Genomic DNA, 22,128 nt, shown 5'->3' on the forward strand with positions numbered 1-22,128 from the left:
CTGAGGGTAGGCCTCATGGCGGCCCACAGCTCCCTCACGAGGGGAGTGGAGGGGCAGGCGCTGAGCTCTGCCCTCTGGGGACAGCGACAGGACCCAAGGGAACAGCACGGAGCTGGGACAGAGGAGGGTCAGGCTGGGAATTAGGAAAGGGTACTTCACCCAGAGGGTGGTCAGGCACAATAATTCTCACAAATTCTTTTCCCCAACATTCCATTTAGTCTATACATCCTAATAAATCCATATGGTTTCTGAGAGGATATAATGAATTGTCACAGCCGGCAGAGACTGTCTTATACATTTATATCTCCATGCGTATGTGCTCGTCCACACTGGTACATGTGTGTGCTGGGCCTTGAAACAACAACCTGCACACATTTATCTCATGTCTCACACAATACCTCTGCCACGTCTCTCTCTCCAGTATCTCATGTGGCAGCAAGCGTCAGGGTCTGCGTGAGTCACAGACACAATACACTGAACAGCCGGAGCCTCTGACAGAATATACAATAGAGCGGAGATGGCAGTGGAGGTGGCTTTGGAGTACGTTAAAAATGCTGTTCAAGTGCCAACTTTCACCTCCAAATGTGACACTTTGCTCGCCCACCCACTTTCCTTACAGGCTATACGCTCCTTTTACTGTAACTCACCAGCTTTAATTATGAATTTCTGTCTTTTCTACCCCTTTAACTGTTTAGTCTCTCATTTGTCTTGCTAAGTGTTTTTTGTTTGTTTGTTTGTTGATATGCTCCTAGATAGCAGTTGTATACTGTCATCATAGTACAAGAGGCCTGGTCAGACTCTCATTTGCAGGCTGGGCACCGAACCAAAAGAACCTGCAATAAGCTTTTGCCTCGAAAGCAGAAATCTCTTACGTTCCCTTTGCAGAGAAAAGATGCAGAGATGGGGACACAATGTGCCTAGGAATATCATTATATCAGAAACATTTGGCTCTCCTTCACTCTTATTGACTGAGTAACTTAAATATATAATGAACTTCTGATCTAGAGAATAACTGGATCCCACTGGTGGTTTTACAGGGGTTTCAGCACCTTTTATTACTATATCTTGCCCATGACAGGAAATATTCACTTTAAACAACAGCAAGGTATGTGACACTGCCACTTTCAATGCTGTGCAGGACTGTGAGGCTTTGATGCTAGTGATGGGTGGGGAAACATTCTGCTCTACCTGGTTTCACAGACCCCTGGCATTCATTTCAGTTTGCTTCTAAATTCTGTGATGCTTGGATATCAGAGCCCCTACTATTTTGGGTCCAAGAGGTGAGAACTCCACATGGTGAATTGTTTGATCCAGATAAACCAGATAAAGCCTTTAGTTCCTGTGATTTACATCCCATTACTAATTCTCCAGAACACTGGAAAGCAAAGTCCGTTTTCACCTTCAACCAGAGTAATTTTCTGTTACATAGTGTGATCCTCAAGAGACTCTTTTGGGACTCATGGACGGATTAATTAAAGGTCACCTCAAGTGACAATTGCAAGAAAAGAGAACAACTCATCAGAGGAAAAATACATCACTTCCACTAAAACATGCTTCCATATGAAGGGCTGGAAGTGCATTTTGCCTAACTACCATCCTTGTCACCCACCCCATTGCCTCACCTGCCCTACTACAGGTACTACAGTGTTCGTCATTATGAAATACATGACAGTTCTCTGTTTTTCACAAGATCAAAGCTCTTTTGGGAATCATTTGGAAAAGCACCACATGGAAACAATACAGTAATAAGAGCCTTGGACTTCCCTTATCACTTATCCATGTTTCTCACCGGCCCAAAGGCACAAGAATTGACACTATAGTTGAAAACAAAGGACAGAGATCATCAGAGTTGCACTAAATTGCCTCCTTCTGCTATGATGACAGAGACACAAATGTAATGCAGCTAGAGCTTCAGCTACTGCTGCAGTATACATATAACCTATATAATGCTATATAGAATCTCCTAACCCTAGCTCTTAAACATTACACCCATGATATATTCACAGTCTGAAATCCCACCTCCAGCTGCATTCAAAATGACCGATAGTCTAAGTAGACCAATCCTCCCGCGATCCTTTGTGCCCTCCCAGAAAAGACCATCTATCCTGTTCCAGTGTCAGTATTATCCTGGTCTATAAAGGTCACCTCAGAGGAAAGTGGATGTCCCTCATAATCCATTCCTTTGGGGGACACTTCAGCAATCAGCTTTATTATTCTATCCCAACATGTGAAGGGACCCAATGGCTTTCATATTTCAAGTTAGATTTTAATGGAAAGGACTGCACCACAGAAATACAGATGCTCCTAATCAATATGAAAATGTCTAATACCAGACAGTACTATACCAATACGCCTCACAGAAAGGGCAATGCAGAGCCCATTTGTTCTGCTGGATATATACAAGTTCATTATCTGTACTCTAGTCAGATCTGTACGTGTACAGTAATTTGAATAACCTCAGACAGATATGATAGCAAGTAGTCCTTTTGTGCATATTTGAAGTTCTTTCTATGATTTCTTTCTCTGCTGTTCACTCTTTTCCTCTCATTCCTTTCTGCTGCCATTTAAATTGCTATTATTAGCTATTAAATGATAAATTAATTACCTCTGAAATAAGCATGAATAATTGTTCCCAGTCTGGCATAGCTGGGGCTGGCATTTGATAACAATCAACAAAAGCTGTGCAGCTCCCAAGGTATTTCATAATAATCATAATAAAAATCAATAGAGGGAAAATAGGGACAGCTCTAGAAAGTGTTAATGAAAAGTTGCTGAATTACAGAGGCTCACCTGTGCACAGCTACATAAAAGCCTTCTGAATACCAAATGCATTCATTATAGGCTGTATTGCTTGGCTGAACCTCCAAAGAATTCACTGGGCTCGGATTCTCACACTAACAAAGAAAAGATGCTGAAGAGTGCTGGACGAGAAGGATGAAGGGATGGATAGGAGAAAGTTCACATTCTTATCTAGAAAACGTGATTATCAAGGTACACAGTGCCAGTAAAATCTGAAGCCTGTAATAGATCCAAACCCAAAACCTGAGTTTTTTCCTTCCAATAGCAGAGACATCCAGGTTTTAGGTCAGACCCTGGCGGGCAAGGTATCACCACTCTTTTGCACCATCTGTATGAAAGATCACTGTCGAGTTATAAGACAACTACAGCTCAGTATTACTTAAACTGATTCAAACTCCTTACAGTAATATGAGACCACTCCAGAACCTAGCTTTAGCTACTCTCATAGCTGACGCATTGTGTTAATGTTAAATGTTAGACTGTGCCCATGAAAGTGTCATAAGAAATACATTAGAAACTCCTTTTGTCCCATGTTCTACACCACCAATATGACAACGCATGGCAAAGGTGACGCTTGGTTTATTTAGCTGAATGCATCTCCTTGGCACTTCTTGCTCAGGCATCCAAATACAGGAATACCACATCCAGAGATGTTCATAAAGCAGTAGAAATTTTACATTCCTTTACCAGCAATAAAATCTGTGACTAAAATAAAAAACAGAATCAATAAACAGCCTCCTCTCCTGAAAGCTGTCACAAGATATTTAATGTCTACAGATGATCAAGGTAAAAAAAGTCCCAAATCTTTACTTAAAGAAAAATGAGCATTCAATCAAACAGAAATCTGAATCAAAACTGCCAAATAATTCCTGCTGGTATATTCCCCAAGGAGTTAGATTCACAAACTCATGAAAGAACACTTTCAACTTCATGCATGTGTCAGAGGACTCCTCAGAGTCCAACTGCCCAGTCTGCCTCAGGGGACCAGATGCCACAACTGCTGGAACACCCTAACTGCGAGGTGACGGGGCATTTTGCAGGGTGAAGCACTGTCTTGTGCTCAAACCTTTCAGCTGAAATTTGTTCCAGTTTACATAATAAAAACAAACAAAACACAACAAGGAATGAAACCCACATTCACTTGTAATTATAGGAAGACATACACCATGAGGCAAGGGAGCCATTTGCTATCACTGCACAGAAGTATCATGCTGCATTTCTGCCATTCAAAGGTTTGTCAGAAATGCCTGAAATGAAGCAAACGTGCTTTGTTCCATCTGTATTATTTTGCTGTTTGAACTTTTCTCTTTCTTTTTTGCTTCATCTCCAAAAATTCACTCTAGTTTGATCTGAATGGCATTTTGGCCACATAGCTTAAAAGATGAGCGGACTTGCTTGCACAGCCATAATCAGGGGAGCGTGAATTAGAGTGAAAGGATGGGAAATCCAACACTTCAATACCATCCAGGATCATGATGGTGCATCGATGCACTATAGAAGAAGAGCAAGCACAGTTCCACACAATCTGCAAATCCTTCTTGTCAATTCTTGGATTTGCCATCCACTCACCAAGCAATCTAACTCTTCTCAGTGTATGGAAGATGAAAAGATTACATCCGGACAAAGAGCCAGAATAGTGATTAAGCTTCCTGCTTTTGATTAATATCAGAGCTAGGCATATTTGCCATCTGGGATGGAGAAGGATTTGGCTCTGCTCAAGAAATGTAAGAAATGATGAAGAAACACAGGAGATGAATAATAACTGAGTCAGCAGAAAATTCTTAATGATTTCTGAAAGGTCTGTCTCAATATGTACCATGTGTCTCCTGAACAAGCTGACACAACTGCTGCAGTGCAAAACACTCCCAAGCACAACCTGGAGGGCAGAGGAGAAGAGAATGAAGGAATATACCATCCATTCAAAACATGAGGAAGAAAGGGAAGACACCTTTAATGAGAAGATGCTCTTGCTTTCTTAAACCTGCTTTAAGTGAACAGTCACTTCCCATCTTCTTTCTGGCCATGACAAATGTGAAGTTACCTGGACAGCATTGACTTAAAACCTAATCGCTTTTACAGCAAATGAGGCATGAAACCTATTATCAAAACACATGATGTCTGAAGTCCATGCTGGCATTTCATTTTCCCAGCAGAGAGCTTCTGAACGCCTGAATTGACTACAAGGCGTGGTGGCAGGCTGGAAACGCAAAATTAGTGGTTCTTCCTGAGGCATGGCAAATACTTGTGAGGCCAGCTTGTGCCTTTGGGAGAGGGCAGAATAAAATGTCTGTATGAGCATCTGATACATTACTTTGTTTTTTGAAGAAGGATGCTAAAGACCAGAAAACTCCCCACATATTTGGCCTTTGACCTTGGCAGAGTGGTCCTTAAGACTGACCCTATTGCATGGAGGGGGAAAAAGGGCTATTTGCTGCAGAAGAACTCCTATCTAGCACTTGTGAAGAGAAAAAAAACAACTACTAAGTTCTTAAGGTTTTGTGAAACATGAGGGTGATAATGCTTGAACAAGTGTCCCAGGAGCACAGGATGCTAATTAAAAGCTGGCTAATACCTTAAACAATTTAACCACTAGAGGGGCAGTTAGAATTTTGTTAGGATTATCAAAAGTTTGCTCCAGCCCCAAGGGCATTTATTCATTTGAAGTTTTCAGGACATCATCTGGATGTTTTTGGAAACACTTAAGTAGCCACTTGGTTTTGTCTTCATTTAATAAATCATGAGAAGCAACATATTAGATACCAATAACCTTTTGAGCATTGGTTCCAGGACCCTTTAAGCACAACATTTATATAGCATTTACATTAGATCAATTCAGAAGTCCCTTAACTGGATTTTCCCTTGATTTAATTAGGTACAGCATTTGGTAGGAAGCACGTAGGAACTTTCTGTGGAGAGATAGTATCTGAATAACGGGCTTGGAATTTACTGCAGAGGTTTCACAGTTAAAGCACTTCAGTTATAACACAGGTGAGCACTTCCAGGTGGTCCAGAAATCCTATGTCACTGCAGTACCAATGGCAATAATTTCAGGAGTTACCTGTTGGTCTCTAAAGCAGGCTTAAGAAGGACATATATGTCACCTGGTAACTAGGTGGGACTTGGAATAGTCCTTGAATGTGCCTAGTTTGTGTCTAGCCCATGAGCTTTGATGACACACAGGGAGAAAGCAGCTCTTCCCTGCCCCTCTTCCTGCAGCCGTCACACCTTACGGTTGGAATTTATATAACGTATGCACTGTATCTTATACTTCCTCCAACTTTTGGCATGTTTATGAAACAGCTGCCATACAGACCTGTTAAGGACCTGTGACAAATAGCTGTTAGACCAACTTCATGCTGTCTAAGGACTTCTGGGTCTTAGGGGAAATATTCTACTCTCCTACTAGTGCTGGAAGTTCAGCCCCCTCTACTTATCCTCAGACGCAGCTACTTTACTACTCTGCCTCTGCTGGGAACTTATTCCATTTGCCCTACTCACGCTTGTGAATGACTTCCATTTACTCTTCATGCTAGACTGAAGAATGCATGGGTCAGGAAGAAATTCTTGCCCATGTACCAAAGTGTATTTGGTACAAACTGTCTGCTAAAGGTTTCGTACACCTTTCTTTGGCTCATTGGAGACTATGTCTGAACACTATGGACCAGATCTGATGTGAGAAATATCCCATTCACACAGGATGACCAGTCACTTCAGACCAGTTATTTCTCTGACAGCTATTACCTTGCTGTGATTTATTGACCACTGATTCTGAAAGAACTGTATAAAGTTCACAGCGGATAGTTTATTCCAGGGAAGCAGGGCGGGTCCAACCTGCATCTTCACCTGCCTCACAGCAGTAGTGAAAGAGTAAGGCTATGAAATACTCAGAGTGGAGAGAGCCTGAAGAGGAAAATTAAAAGACACATGCAGTTATAAACCTTGACAGGTGAAAATGTTTGCTGTTGGAAGGAGATGCTGAAATGCCAAGTCAATGACATGCACACCAGACATCAGGGCAAAAGAGAGACAAATGCAGGGCACAAACTGCAGGGATTTAACAACAGAAGAGCCCTCTGGCTCCATAGGTTGTGATCTATGTACCTTTGCAATGACACATTTCATCTGGGAGCCAGCTCTATTCAGTGCTGGATTAACTTTTCATTCCATAGCTTGACCTGTCACCTAGAGTACTACAGAGATGGGCACTGAGAAATACATATTTAGGAAACACATTAGATCAAGATAGACATATTTAACATAAGCACTGTGCAATGCATCACACTGCTCACATCTGTAGCGATCAGCGCAATTTCATCCTATTTTCCACAAAACAAAACCCTACCAACGAATAAAGATTGTATTTTCATCAAGGTTGAGCAATAGCAATTATTTTCTTTTGACACTGCTAGTAGAACAGTCTTTGTGACACACTTTACTTTGCCAGAAAAGCATTAGCTACAATCAGAGCTAATGCTTCCCACTTTAACATCTTCTATGAATAATATTTCCTGGGATCAAGGCTGTACAGACTCCTGGAAAAGAGTTTACCTTCAGGGTGTTAAAAACCACCTCTGTTCACAATATAAAGCACACAAGAAAGAAATCCCACAAGGTAACCACCTAGATTGATCCTGTGTTGCACATGCAGGCCCCAGGTCTAACTCTGCTTTGGCAAAGGTACAAAATAAATTGGGTGTTTCCATCCACATCTACTCACACTTTCAGAAGAAGAAAATATAGAAAGCATTCAAGGATGCCGTGCATTTTTGTGATAACCATAGAAGACAACAGAGCTGGTTTTATACTACAGACCCTTCATTCTCCTTAAGCCCACAAAGATGGCACCAGTGTAGGAAAAAGCAGAGTATAATTTTCACTGATGTTATGATACACCACCAGTAAGCTGCAAAGCTCTGGTAACCTCTTTGTGCTACCTAAAAGAGCAAGATTGGACTTTGTCTTTACAGAGTAAGATTAGACTGCATGGTACCCCACAGCTTCCTCCAGATAAATGTTTTTATGGAGAATCATTTTTTACTTCAAAGTCTGTATGTTATTTTATTTCAAAGTCTGAGTTGAGAGAGAGGCCTGGACATAGCTGCCCTCCTGCCCATATCTATGTGCTCTCTGTATTCTGCATTCTTCCATTGGTCCCAGTAGGCCTCCTATTTCCTCTAAAATCAAATTATGCAATTCTCTTCGTGAGTCTCATAGAAACCCAGAGGCAAAATATTAATTTTCTGAATCAGAATCAATAGACTACACAATCATTTTCAATGAATTATTTATCAAAAACCAGAATATGCTAGCAAGCCCCTTGGTCCCTGTGTCTCTCTCTCCCCAGCCTCACGCAACAAGCTCCTGCAATATGGCGTATCTCTAGATAGGATTAAACAATGCAACTGTTTACCTGTTCTGCAAATGGTAACTAATTGCACCTAACCCACCAAAACTCCATAGATCTGCAATTTTACCCAGTGGAGTGAAAATGAACAAGTAACTATCACATTGCCTTTCAACAGTGGCATTACATCCCTGGATGACACTAATGCTGGGGAAAGTTGAAGGGACAGAAGGCTTTGTTTTCAGTCACCATGGACGCATTTGAAACACTATGGGAGCCTTACAGGGTAAGGGATTTGGAGGTTTGTTCACTTTAAAAGTATTTGTAACTAGGGAGTTTCTTACCACTGTTTTGGTACAGGTCCATTACCCCACAATACTGGGAAAAAAAATAAATGAATGCGTACTAATATGAAACCAAACAAATAAAATAGTAACAGAAAACTACACAGATCAGGGAAAGGCCTCACTGAGCTAGTGTTACTGGGTGGCTTTTTATCAGTGTTTGAGGCTAATCAAGGTTCAATATTTTCCTTCCCAGAAGAAACATTATTTTATGCAAAGGCTCTTCCAGCTCTAGTTCAAAAGGAAGAATTTGATTTATATCTCAAATCCAACCACCTGGCCAGTAGTTCTCTCTAATGACACACCAATGATCTGTTGGATGGATGTCCACAATGCTGAAATTATTTAGGATACATGCTAATTGCTTCATTTATGTGTTCGTACGTTCAAGTGAGCACAGCTACACCAAAGGAATGTCTCTATTTTTCAGGCCTCTTTTTTCATTGTCCCTCATAAACATTAAAAACCGTGAACAAGCTTGTAAGAATGGTTTCCGGCATGAGGAACAGGTGGTGGTAATGTCAGTTAAGTATTCCTGCAGGGGGAAGACTGGAAGCTTGCTATAAATTATAGGGGCATTTCTGCAACTGAAAAACTTGCTTTTCATTGATGAAGCTTGAAGCACTCTTTGATGACAAACCCACTGGGAAGCTTCAAATCATATCACATCACTAAGTTTTCTTTCTCCATTTGTCTTGGAAAACATTATTACAAGCATATGTGCTTGCACATAGCACTAACGAGAATGGTCTAGAAAGGGTATACACATTTCCACTTCATCACAAATTCAAGCTGAAGAGTCCCATTCTCTGATATTTATCCAGGTCCAAATCCCCATATATTTATACTATAGAAAACTCAGTTGCATAAATCCCTAAAGGAAGCTAAGAAATGAATTTTGCAATTTAGGAAAACACCTCCTCAATGATCAGTAGGATACCGACTTCATCACATGCATCAAAAAGTCACCAACCTGTGCTCTAAATGTATGTAGGACTCAGTACAGTGTGAAGAGGAATATCTGTGAGAATCCTTGCAGAATCAGGCCTACAGTTTCTAAATCATGTCATCACATTCCATTACTAATCTGCAATATTTGTTCCCTGCCTATAGCCCTTAAAGAACGTCTTCCCTGTAAGAGATTGTCTCCATGGAGGATCTCCCACAGGAGAACCCTCTGGATAATACCATCACTGACCTTTGTGCTCGGTCTGTTATCTCCTCATCCAGATCTAGCAGGAGCGCTGCCTGGTCCATCACCTTCTTGCTGCAGGGCAAGGATTTGAGATGCAGAATGAGCAGAGCAAGGCAAAACTTGCTTCCCATCTCCTCCAGCTCTTGAGTTCCCAGCTGCAGGCCCTGGATGAGAAAGGCAGGAAGGTTCATTGCTGAGTGTGCAAGTTGCAGGTGTTAGGAGAGAGTCGGGCTTGTTTTGGAGGACAACTCTTAGTGTTCTTCCTTCCATTCTGAATGAAGGGTTCATTCACTTTTGCTATATATTTTGCTATATTTCCCCTAAGCCATTCACGAATTCACTGACAGCATTTGGTCTACAGGAGCTATTCTAAAATAGACCTTATTTTAGAAATGGAGAAATAGAGGCAAATAGTTCAACCACCTAAACTACATTTGCAGAAGTCATCATTGTCAGAATTATACTCAGACCCCAGGAGGATCTGACTGTAAATCCAGTTTTACAAATGATTAGGTCTCATTTTTTTCTTTCTCTCTGCAAAAAAATCATCTCCCTAAGCAATGAGAAACAAATAGGCTTTATGACTGTAAATACTGGGCAGTGACAGAGATGGAAAAGGAAACTGGGAGAGAGGGAGGGAGGGAAGATCTTTAACAAGTTATGAATTGTTTTTAAGAAAATCAATTGCAAAGTAATTGCAAACTAACAAACACCTCCAAGGAATTTCTCAGTCTATTAAAAGCTTATGTCTCTCTATCAGAGACAGGCTGAGACAAAGATGCACAAGCAGGGTTTGGATTACTAACATCATCTTTCCAAGGGGACTCCTCCAAGCTGTGGATCCTCACTTGGAAGACCCCTGATTACCAAGTCTGTGTGTGTTTTTTCACTAACTAACTACAGATCTAACAAACAAACAAAAAAGTAAGACATCAAAGGCCCGCATAGGAGTAATTCAATGTAATTACTGGTAGTTTCATGCAGGCAGCAAGATGGCGAGAGACCAAAAAAAAAACAGATACACTGAAAAAAAAAAAAAAAACCAAACCTAAGAAACTGCAAAATCCCTCATCTTTGGCATTTAGTGACCACATCACATGTTACTCCTTAATGCTATCACATCAGGGGTTGAATCAATTGCTGAACAATTGCTGCTTCTATCAGCCCCGTGCGCTTTTGCAGCACAAGCCATCTCTGCAGCCAACCATTTTCCGACACGGGCTCCAATTCCATTTCCAAGATTGTTTCCTTAGCAACTGTCACAAGTCCACGCTCGCAGTCCTGGCCCTAGCCACAGGCACAGGGCGTGCCCCACGCCAGCATGGCCTGTACTTGACTCCCTGCTAGAAATTTGTTAGTGGGCATCTTATGGGTAACAGAGCCCATATATTTTCTGGTAATCCATTACAGGGGGCTGAGCCCTGCCCTGCTGTTTGTTTGTTTTTGCTGTAACGTCACTGCCTTTGTCAAGTTCTCTGGGATCTCAGCAGCTCTACAGAGCTGAGAGATTGTTTCTGAGCCAACAACGTGCAGGTGGATGGAAGAAGAGATTTCTCACATTACCGTCTACAATTCTCTTGTAAGCTTTTTTGTGCATTTTTGTTAGAGGCCACAAACTACTCGGACAGGGTGAAAACCACTACTTCAACTCTAGTAGGTCTGGCATGTGCAAATATCTAGCATCACAGAAGCCCTATCTGATAACAAATACATTTTCCCATAAAAACTATGCTGAAATTCTGCTTCCTTTCTGAGACCCTGTAAGCCAAGTGTGAATATGCTATTATAATGATGGACATGAACAAAATAATGCAGAGCTTGAACTTATACTGAGTAGATGGACAGCTAGATAAGCACAAGACCTGCCTAGAAGAGCATGCAAACAGCCTGGGAAAACATAGCCTCAGTGCCAGGCAGGGCTGGAGGTCTCTGGCAAATGGGCTTCTGCTCTTGGTACAGTCTCCTAAATATTTTTAGTAACAGTAAGCAAATCTCTGACGCCATTTCTTCTCTTACCCTAATCACCTTTACTGAAAGCTTTGCCAAGCAAGATCCAAGTACAATGAACTACAGCAATTATTAATAATGGTAAGAAAACAGAGAGAGAGGCTTATGGGAAGCAAGTGTCATTAATGCAAAACAATGAGAGTGCTTAGCAGCTCTGCATAGATTCCTAAATGTTTTATTATTTTACTTTAAAAAATAAGATATTTTAGTGTGACAGAGTTACAATTGGCAGGCAGAAGTGGTGACATTTCTGAGCAAAAAATGTCATTTCCACAGCAAAAGAGTTATTCTCTCAGGGGCAAAAAATACAAAGAATATCTTGCAGCTTTCCCTGGGGTGCATCTCAGGGTCCTGCTTCCAAGATCAAGGCAACACACTAAATACCTATCAATTCAGGTGACGCGAATAGTGTCTGTGCTAAAACTCAGCCTGTGGCTTTATGATTCCCTAGGGCTTTATTCAGGATATGAAGAGGCCTTAAGAAACTATGAACAGAGAAATAATAATAATAAAACTATAATATACCTGAGAAACCTCAGACAGTAACTGCTCATGCACTGAAGTTAGCAGCTGCACGATGGATCCATATTGCTTTGATAGCAAACAGCTCAGGAGTAACAGCTGGAGACCTCAGTTTGAAGATTACTAGTTAACACACTGTTCACTATTTTATTCACTTCCAACACAGGCAGACTTTTATCTTTTAACGCAGCTAACTTAGATAATTCCTCCCTCCTCAGCTCCCAGCAGAGGGCGGAGCTGGAGGTGCAGAGCTTGACTACCATTAAATCAAAGATGTTGACAGAGCTGACTTATGAAACTGATGTTATTGACGGCATCTGCCAGCGATGCCAGGAGCACATGTGCTGGTTAGGATTCAGTCCCGCTTGCATTGCTTGAAAGGGAAGCTTGGTCTCCAGGCATTTCCCTTGTAGCTCTGCAACACAGAGTTTTAAAACTGTTGAGCTTGTGCTCACGGCTCAGAGTTGTGAAAATATTCTCCAAGAGATTAAGAGAGAAGAAAATAACAGTAGAGGTGGTGCACTTTGGTTTGGTTAAGAAGCTGGAAGGAAGCACACCTCCATGGCAGTGAAGCTGCATTTTTTTTTTACACATAGCATATGATGTATTTGCCACTGCTGTACAGGAGGAAGCTGCTGTGCATGATGGCATGTCCTCTGCAGTGTCCTGCCAGTCTGCATTCTTGGTGACCCCATCTTTCTCAATGCTTTATGGCTCTGTCCTGCTTTGGACACATCTATATGAGCCATGGAGCACAGTGCAAAGTCTTCCAAGCCAGCAAAATCTAAGCAAATTCTGAAGCAGAAAACGCTGCACCAGAAAGCTGCAGACAAACTCATCAGTCACAATTAGTTTAGGTTCAGAGACACGCTAACAAAGCTATCCTACTTTGATGATCAGCTCATATCTCTGCACAATTTCTGCTCTCTATTACATGAAAGAACCAGTCTGGATCAGCATCGGCTTGGTACATCACGCTCCACTGCGCAATACAAATGTGCCCATTGGTCCCACGGGCCCTCTCATGCAGTCTTTTGCAGGCATAACATTAAGGGATAACCGGTTAATTGTTTTCTGGCTATTATAGAGAATAATGGAGCTAAACAATTTTTGCTAATGCCTTTTCACTTTTTCATACCACAGCAGACAGCAAGGCAGGAGATGATGCCTATCAACAGTCCAAGATTTGGACATAGACACACATATATATTTACGTTTTATGGGAAGAAACAGATTCCCGAGACAGGCAACATGGCTTATCAAATGAATGAAATGGACACTTACTCTACTAGCTCTTGGTCTAGTTAGACCAACATATATCTTGCCTTTTCTGCTAAAACTGTCTTAGTGTAATGGCTGGGGCAGTAGGGGGCTCACCTGCATCTCCTAATTGACACTGTCACTGTAATAGGAAACTGGGGAGGAGAGAAAAAAAAAAAAAGGCAGCTATTCATTCACTTATCATTTGATCAGGATATTGACAATACACGTTTTCCCAACCAAAGCTGATGAAATCATACTGGAAAAACTGTTCATTCATATTCAGAGCTGTTGCATCAAATAAACACCCACAACTAAATGTTTCCAGTGTCTCTCAACTTGCCCTAAAAACGCTTCACAGGCTAAAAGACAATGTAATGGAAAAACTTTATTATTCATTACTCATATGCTTTAAACAATCCCACAGCCAAAGGCAGCAATAGTTTCATAACACAGATATTGTTGAAGAAGGTGGAAGGACTCCAAAAGTTAAATTAGAAATTTCTCTCTCCACAAGGGTAACTAGAGCTGCAGCAAAACTAGAGTCGAAAGATATTTATAAACACAATTTCAAATTTCGGAGCCATCAGTTGTTTCTTGCATTCGGAGAAAGGGGATCTTTGGCATTCGGCATGGTCACCTCTCCCACTTCTGGTCACCGTTCAATCCCTGGGGCAACGGCTTTTCCTTGTAAACTCACTGCCAGTCAATATACACACACACACACATGCAGAGTATTCTCTGCATCCTAATAGCTTTACACATGCACAATGGTTATGCCCTAAGGCTGGGTATAAATAAATTGACAGTCTGTTTTCCCACTAATTCCATCAGCGAGCTCTCCATCAGAATACTGATAGAAACCATTTGGAGGCCGCAGAGGATAAACCAGGCAGCTGAAAGAAACATTTGGTGCCTGGTGTCTGCAGCCTAAATTTTAGCTTGGACCAACCCTGAAAGGTACTGTCCTTTAAACCCCTGTGAACGAATATATGCAGATACACGCTGGGGAACTGGCTATTTCGACAACTAGGACAGGAGAGAACAAGCCAGGTTTTCTCATGCCCCAGAGAACCCTAAGCAGCAGGTATGGCATGCTAAACAGATGGAGTTGAGGGGATAGGAATTTGGGCCAAATGATTTCAAGGGGATTAAGCAAGCAGAAAAGGCTGAAGATACGAGAAAAAAATAAGCTAGCAGGAATTTCTAGAAAGAAGGATGAGAGGGGATGGAGTTAGAGACAGAAGATAAAAGGACGGGAGAGATAAAAGGATGAGAAAGAGGGAGGGGTTGTTGAGGTCAGTGGATGCTGATACAGAGGAATGATAACAAGAGGAAAGCTAATGGAAACCTCAACCCCCCACCTCACCCTTGGAGAGGTGTGCCTCACTCTGAATGTTTGTTCTCGTTATATCCAGTACTTGGGCTACATGGTGAGGAAACAAGGCCTAGCTTGCCTTGAATCCTCTCTCAAAACTTTTGTTGAACTCGGCTGGGGTTTTGCATCAGCTGGGACTAAGCAAATTTTTTTTTTCTGTACCCAAGAACGTGCTACTCTTTTTATCATTCACCTGGACTCTTTCCCTGACTAAAGATATGGATGTTACAGGCAAGATTGCTCAAGGGATGGAGTGAAGCAGAGCAGAGGGGAGAAAGAGGCCTGACAGGCCTGCTTATGAGAAAGATGGGGATTTAGTAAACAGTAAAACTACTGGTCAAGTTCTCCAGATAAACAATTATTTTAATTAGACATTCTGCTTTGTGGAGAAAAAGGTTACTTAAACTTACTGTGGAGAAGAAGGTTCTCTCTCCCTTCTTTCCTTATAACAGTGCTGACCTCTTTTTTTCATGCATTCCCATCTCCACCCCCTTTCCTCACAGCATTCCCACAGCCGTCTCCCTGTCTCTTCCCCCCATCCCTGTCTCCCTTCCCAAATTCTTTCTCTGCTCTTTGCTCGGCATCCTTTCTCCCTTCCTTAATCTCCTCCCATGATCGACCCAATATTCAACATATGGTCAGCTGCGTCAGAGCCAAAGAAATTATACCAGCATTGCATTTGCCAACCCCAGATGACCACTTTACTTGGCCGCTTTATCCCCCACGCTGCTGTCTCATCTTTTACATCAACAGATGGAAAACTACCCAGGGCTTGCACAGGGCTGGATCCATCTTCCCGGCACCCTCCCCAAAAGACAGCACACATATAAGACAGTATTAGTTGGACAGGGAATGCTTCCTTGCCTGTTGGATGCTGTTACACCTGTTCCGCTTTGCTGTATGAGACTGAAGACAGCGCAGGGGACCGGAATGCCCAGTTTTGCCAAACTGCTTCCTGAGGAGCACTAGGGTTGACTATGCTTTTATGTGGGGCATAACCGTGAAGGATGCACAAATCGGGAATAAAAGATTGACAAAAAGAGAAAGAAAAAAGAGGATATTTTCCCCTATGTAGACAAACCATGTAGGAAAACATTATTCTCTGCAGAGTTCTTGCTTTCCAAAAAAGTTGAGTAGTACAATGGTTTTCTGTCTTATTCATTACCATGCAACGTGCTTGCTAGGGAACTATTTTTAGGCTTTGGATGGACCTGGACCAGCATTAACAGATTATCCCTCTCTTTGCTGAGCAATCTTTCACCTCTTCCCACAGTATCTTTTCAAACATAACCAAAGAGGCTGAGCGAATGATACACCAGGCCAGTTTGGAGGAGTCTGCACCGTTTCTCTGACTGGATCAGGCATATCTGAAGGTCTGATCTAAGGACCGCAGACGGTTCCAGGGAGAAGTCTGCCCGCATAATCCGATCTAAATTGTTACCTGTACATCGTTTGTGCACAAGTCTCACATTACTGACCAGGCAATAATGCAAACAGAATAAGCAGAGGGAAGATGAGCGCCTGTGGAAGTGAAGGTCCAGAGGGTAAGTTTTTACTAGTAGAGATAACAAAAGCAATAGGCACTACCAATGCTTTTTTTTTTAATAAAAATTATTATTAATATAAATATTAAAACAAAAACAAAAAGATAATTCCTAAAAGAAAAATGCTGCTTCAGGATGCTTAAGGAATAGAACCACGGAAACTGTTCAAGGTCATGTAGTGATTCTTGGGCAACGTAAGGAAAGGGAGCTACCTTACACTGGTGACAATCAAGTGCTTTATTCAAGAAAGCACCTTTCTTTACCATAATCCTGCTATTTGCAACAAGTTATCATGTGTTACCCCATCTGATGGTACCTTGAAAATTCACCTGTAATCTATCCATGACTTTCTTTCACATACATGCCTTCTCCTGCTATGTGAACACTGTGGATTCTGGAACAAGTCACCGACAAGTACCTGAGGTATCTGAAGATTAAATGGGAGGTAGACCTCTAAGTATGCCTGAGAATCTGTGTCAAATGAATTAGCTTTTAAAAGCAGTCTGGGACAGCAAGAAGCTACATTTTTCAAGTCCTAAATTGGCAGTCTAACCCCTGGATCACTTTTCCTTCCTCTCTACTTCCACTTAGATGTCTGCCTATATAAATAACTCCAGCATACAGAAAAGTGACCAGACTCTAGGCCCACCCAAGCCTTCTTTTCAGCTATGAATTTACCCCATTTGGCCATGAAATAACTTCCTAATCCTGGCTGGTGATCACCACATGCCTTGGAACAAAAGGATTTACGATCCTTATAAATTTATTCTGGCTAATGTAAATGCAGATGCTATTCATAAACTGTCTAACCTGTTTTAAAAATTCTTAATATGGTATTTGTCTCCATAATGCCTTCCACTACCGGGTTCTCCAGGTTAATTATGCATTACATAAAGAAGTAATTGTTGCATCTTAATTACATGAAATGCTCTCATATTCTTTTAATATATTACACAACACCTTGTTATTTTCCTGCATGGCTTTAAAGTAGAGTAAGATTTAAAGTAGCAATACTGGGAACTTCCAAAATATTTTTTATCTTAAAATTTACTGTGCTAGAAATTGCAATGGAGGCAACCTTAAAGCCTTTCCCTCTCACCCTGCTAAAACACATGCCTCTTCTCCCCACCTCGGAGGTGATGAAAATATGTATTGACCAAAATGATACAAACAACAAGGTTAGCGTGCTTTTCTTCCCCATCCAAGATCAGACCCCAGGATCATAGTACCGCTTTTGCACCAACGTAAGGATTAAGGCACTAAAGTACATTTCGTGAGAAGCCAGCACAGCACGACCCAGACATTGCCCCAGCCTCTCCAGCCTGATAACTCTGCCCGCATTATCTCCGGTGCTCTGCTCCCGCGTTAGCGCATTACAGACGCAAGCAGACCAGCAGAGCTGCGTGTTGGCCTGGCAGCAATGCTACGTGGAGGAGAACCCGCTGGGGTGGTGAGCCTGCTTCCTGCTGCTGCCTAATACCCCCAGCACTGCGAGTCCTCTCCCCAGCACAGTGCTTGGTGTTACTTCTGCACACTGCTGTGCTCTCTGCACCGCAACGTTTTATTCCGTCCCGTTCTAACTCTATAGCTCAAGTATCCCTAATGCTTTCCCATACTGAAGCTGCCTTCCAGGCCACTAAGCACTTTCACGTGCTCCCTCTAGCTCCCCTTCATCACTGCTTTGTCTCTTACAAAGGAAATGACCCATAACAAACACAGTACTCCACAGGCGGTACTACCATTCATGTCTAGAGGAATATTATAGCATCTTCCTAGTCCCCTTCTTTCTTCACACATGCAGGCATTTTATTCACATTTTTTTCTTTATTGCTGCTGCTGCGCATAGCACAGACATCTTTATCAAGCTGTCTTTATAATAGCTACTTATGTTTTCTTGAATGGTTAGAGCTAATTCAGAGTCCAACCATGTGTCTAAATGTTTTAAACTATTCCTTCAAACATGCTTTACCCTGCCACTGTCTATGTTTCATCTTCCATTCTATCTACAATCTTTTGGTCCTCTTTCCCACTGTATAATTCATATCAGCTGCAAACAATAAATATTATCTTACTGTCCTCCTTGCCTTTCAGTCATTAAAAATATAAATATAGACCAATTCACAGAGAGGTAACTGGAATCAACTTACTATCAATTTCTTTCCATCCCAATGATGCTTAATGTATCACACCTGTTTTTTTTCATCCTCTTAACTAGGTTTTGACTACACAAATGCTTCTTCTGTGCACTTCAAAACTCCATTTTTTTATTTATTTATTTTTATTTATCTATTTATTTTTAGGAAGCTCCCTTCTTATTAGTTCTGACTCACCTGGGATGTCCATTAATCCAATCTGCATAAGCATGAGTCTTGGCAAATGTGAAACATTATATACCATTTTGTCTTCATCCTCTAATCCCCTATACATCCCCCCCAAAATGCACCATATCAAGGCAAAATTAACTCAGTCATTGCATTTCCTTACACCCAAGTTACTCTAGTGCCTGTGGTTCTTTCATTGGTGGTTCTCAACCTCTGGATTAAGTTTTTAAACACAAGGAATGATAATTAGCACCTTGCTAATCATGTTTTAGATGTATGCTATCTAGTCTGCTGGCCATTTTTAATTATTTCATTAGTTCCAATTCTTTGTTCCGTAGATCCTTTATAAGTCTAGCAGGAATAAAACCTGAGCTACTGAGCTTCACCTGATTCCGTGAGTTACAACTTTGGCAGAATATAAAATAACACCAACAGAAATCATGCAAGCATTGTCTTCTTGTATACACCAGCCAGCACGGTCCCATAGCATTCTGCTCTGTTCCTATCCTGGCTGCCTACCAGCTCTGTCAATGTACTTGTGGCTCCAGGACAGCACAAACAGCTCCAGAATGCATCCAAATCTCAGCCTACACAACTCCTTATTCCAGTCCTGAGGGTCCCATATCTTCTTCCATAGCTTTTTTGATTATGCTTTGAGGCATACTTTCTTTATCTATTTTTAAGCGTGCTTTTGACAGATGTAAGACAGTTCTCCCCAAAATCTCCCATTTCCTCCATGTCCTTCTTCCAATGGTGCCAGAGCACAGCTTCTACCTGGTGGCAGTTCCCCTGCCTGGACAACATCTCGTGCCACATGCCAGACTGCACAGTGGAACCATCACATGCCCACGTTCACGGATTAGCCTGAGACCCACTGTGTGTCAGACTGCTTAAAAACTTACTTTAAATACGTCTCTTCACATAAGGATCCAGAGGTAAGAGGCAAAGGCATAGAGCCATCTACAGCTCTGTGCCTTCCTCTCCCATTTCAACTATAATTACTCTAACCTTCTGTGTACTGTATGCCCATCCCCTTTTGCTGATACAACTGAAGAGCTATCTGAGACTTTCCTCCTAAATTATAAATGACTCCCCATGCTAATTTCTTTCTTTTTAATATCACAAATTCTCTTTGGTCATCTTTCGTAAACCATCAAAGCTGGCCTCCAACTATCACTCCCTACAACCTCAGGATCGGTGATGGGAAACAACTATGATTCTACAATTCATTGTATTAGCACTTCTGAAACAACAAAAGAGTCATTGATTTTCCAAAACAAAGGCACATGGGAAAGCATAAAAAGCATCTATGCCCAGTTCAGATCAGAGAGGAAAGAGACACTGCGTAGGAGAGGACTTCCCCCAGCCTGGCAACTCTTTGAAGCTAAAGGATGGGAGTACAAGCAAGGAGTTTTTTGGCTGTTTTCTTACAGGTGTCAGCATAATTATTCTGACCACAGGACCCTTCTTGCTGCTTGTCACATTAATAGAAGAATGCGCAATAACAGTGAAAATCTGACCATTTTTTCCTCTCTCTTTCTTTTGAACACTGTTCTAGCCACCCAGAGCTAGCTGATAACTCTGAGGGTAATTCAGGCAAAAGTACTGCAGAACACTCTTTGATGTCTGCTTTGATTCAATATAGATTCATGTAACAAATTTATAATGCAATAGTGCCATATAAAGAGTTAAAGAATACATGAGAAAGTTATGTCAAGGAAAGATTTTACCAAAAGGTCTAAGGGGCAAGACACTGATCACATTATTGGGAGGCTGGGTTAGGAGGGACATCCTGTGAAGAGTCATGGGAATATGGACTGCACGGTCAGAAATGAAAAATCAAAAATCAAAAACCAGCTGCCATCAACTGCTAACCTGGGTTCACAGGTCTGCAGAGTCCAAAGGCTCACTTTATTGCCAACTCATGTGTCCACTGATGGCTGATGAATATTTTAACCATCTTTTTGGCTGAAAATATGTTTATTAAAAGGAAAAAATCTGGAGATCAAAGGTCTCTTCTAAAGATTCTCTACTGTATATTCTACTTTATCACAGGAGAGATGAACCCATGATGCTTGCCCACGAAGAACTGACCAGCAGCATGTACATGAGCTTAGACATATGGATATTTTTTTTTTTACCAAGGACGAGTATCAGTTAGACACAAACTTCTGCAAACCACCTAAAAGCTTTTTCTCCTTTATAATCCCACCAGCAAAGGCTCAGTTTAACATCTCCACTTACTGTGCTTTTGGAGAGAAAGAGAAAAATAAAACAGGTCTTTGAAGGCTGTAAGGAACAGACTGAAGAAAGGGAGACAAGATCAGAGAGACAGAACTAGGGTGAGGGGGAGGCAGCTGTCTCTAACAAGTGGGATAACTGATGTGACTCACACAAAAGCAGCTTATGTTTCCTCTTGTTCTGTAGTGGATATTTCCACTTTGGCTTTTTCAGAGATGGAGACCAGACGGAAGCAAATGCACAGCAGCTTCCTAAAGCATCAGGTAAAAAAACATGGAGGCCTTCCAAGAATAAACTACATGTCTCCACGACTTTGAGGATCTCCTGACCATTCAAGGCAAAGGAGGCAAACCTTTATCAGCAGAGAAGATGCTGACTCCAGATTACAGGTGTTTTAAGATTTATCATTTTGCAGCCTTACTACCTGAGAAAATTTGCATAAGAATAAACTGGCTCTTTCTTAGGAGTCCTTTTTAACTTGCTTTTATGATTCCTACTGAAAATGATAATCCTCTGTTTGTGACATTGCAATCATTTCTACTACAATCAAGAGTTCTGTCCAAAAAGAGGATTACTGTCTCGGTTTGGGGAAGTATACGAACTTCAGAAAGAAAAAAGCAGCCAGTTTCCAAGCAAATGACCTTGATAACAGAGAACAAAAGTAGAGAAATATATTATAAAAAAAAAAAAATCTACATATGATCAGATGTGACACTTCTAAGAGGCATCTGATACTCTTCACGTTCATAAAAACTGATGTTTCCTATATATAATTGCACAATGGAGCTGCAAAAATTAGCCACAAAAACTTATCTTCGCTATGCTACCCCAACATTCATTCAGATTTTTCCTTACACAATGTTTTAAAACTAAACATCAGAGACACGTATACAGAAAACCTAGTCCACTGCACAACTCCATCCTTTCAGCAGTGTACTGTGAGAAGAAGCATCACTGCACATGGTGCTGAATGCCAAACAACTGGTTTAAACCACTGCCTCTGGCAGCTGCTCTGAAATCTAAAGAACAAACAGTTTAAAAAAAAAAGTCTTTGTTTTGCCTTTTTTTTTCCCACTGCATTATGGTAATACACTTTAATCTCTGATGCATATTGAACTGAGAGCGTTAAAAATCTGTCAAAGGAAAAATAAACGATATAGGAAAATGATGATG

The 22,128-nt window shown here is 41.4% G+C and overlaps 1 protein-coding gene across 1 annotated transcript in view; it reads right to left on the reverse strand.

Annotated features, from left to right (window-relative positions):
- Positions 1-22,128, reverse strand: part of AGBL1 (AGBL carboxypeptidase 1) — a 330,445-nt gene that overhangs the window by 84,654 nt on the left and 223,663 nt on the right. Inside the window, exon 23 of the mRNA XM_080607077.1 lies at positions 9,686-9,846. Coding sequence (XP_080463203.1) covers positions 9,686-9,846 — 161 coding nt within the window. The remainder of the gene's footprint in view (positions 1-9,685; positions 9,847-22,128) is intronic.

The sequence above is a fragment of the Anser brachyrhynchus genome, assembly GCF_964034855.1.
Source record: "Anser brachyrhynchus genome assembly, chromosome: 11".
Taxonomy (NCBI): Eukaryota; Metazoa; Chordata; class Aves; order Anseriformes; family Anatidae; genus Anser; species Anser brachyrhynchus.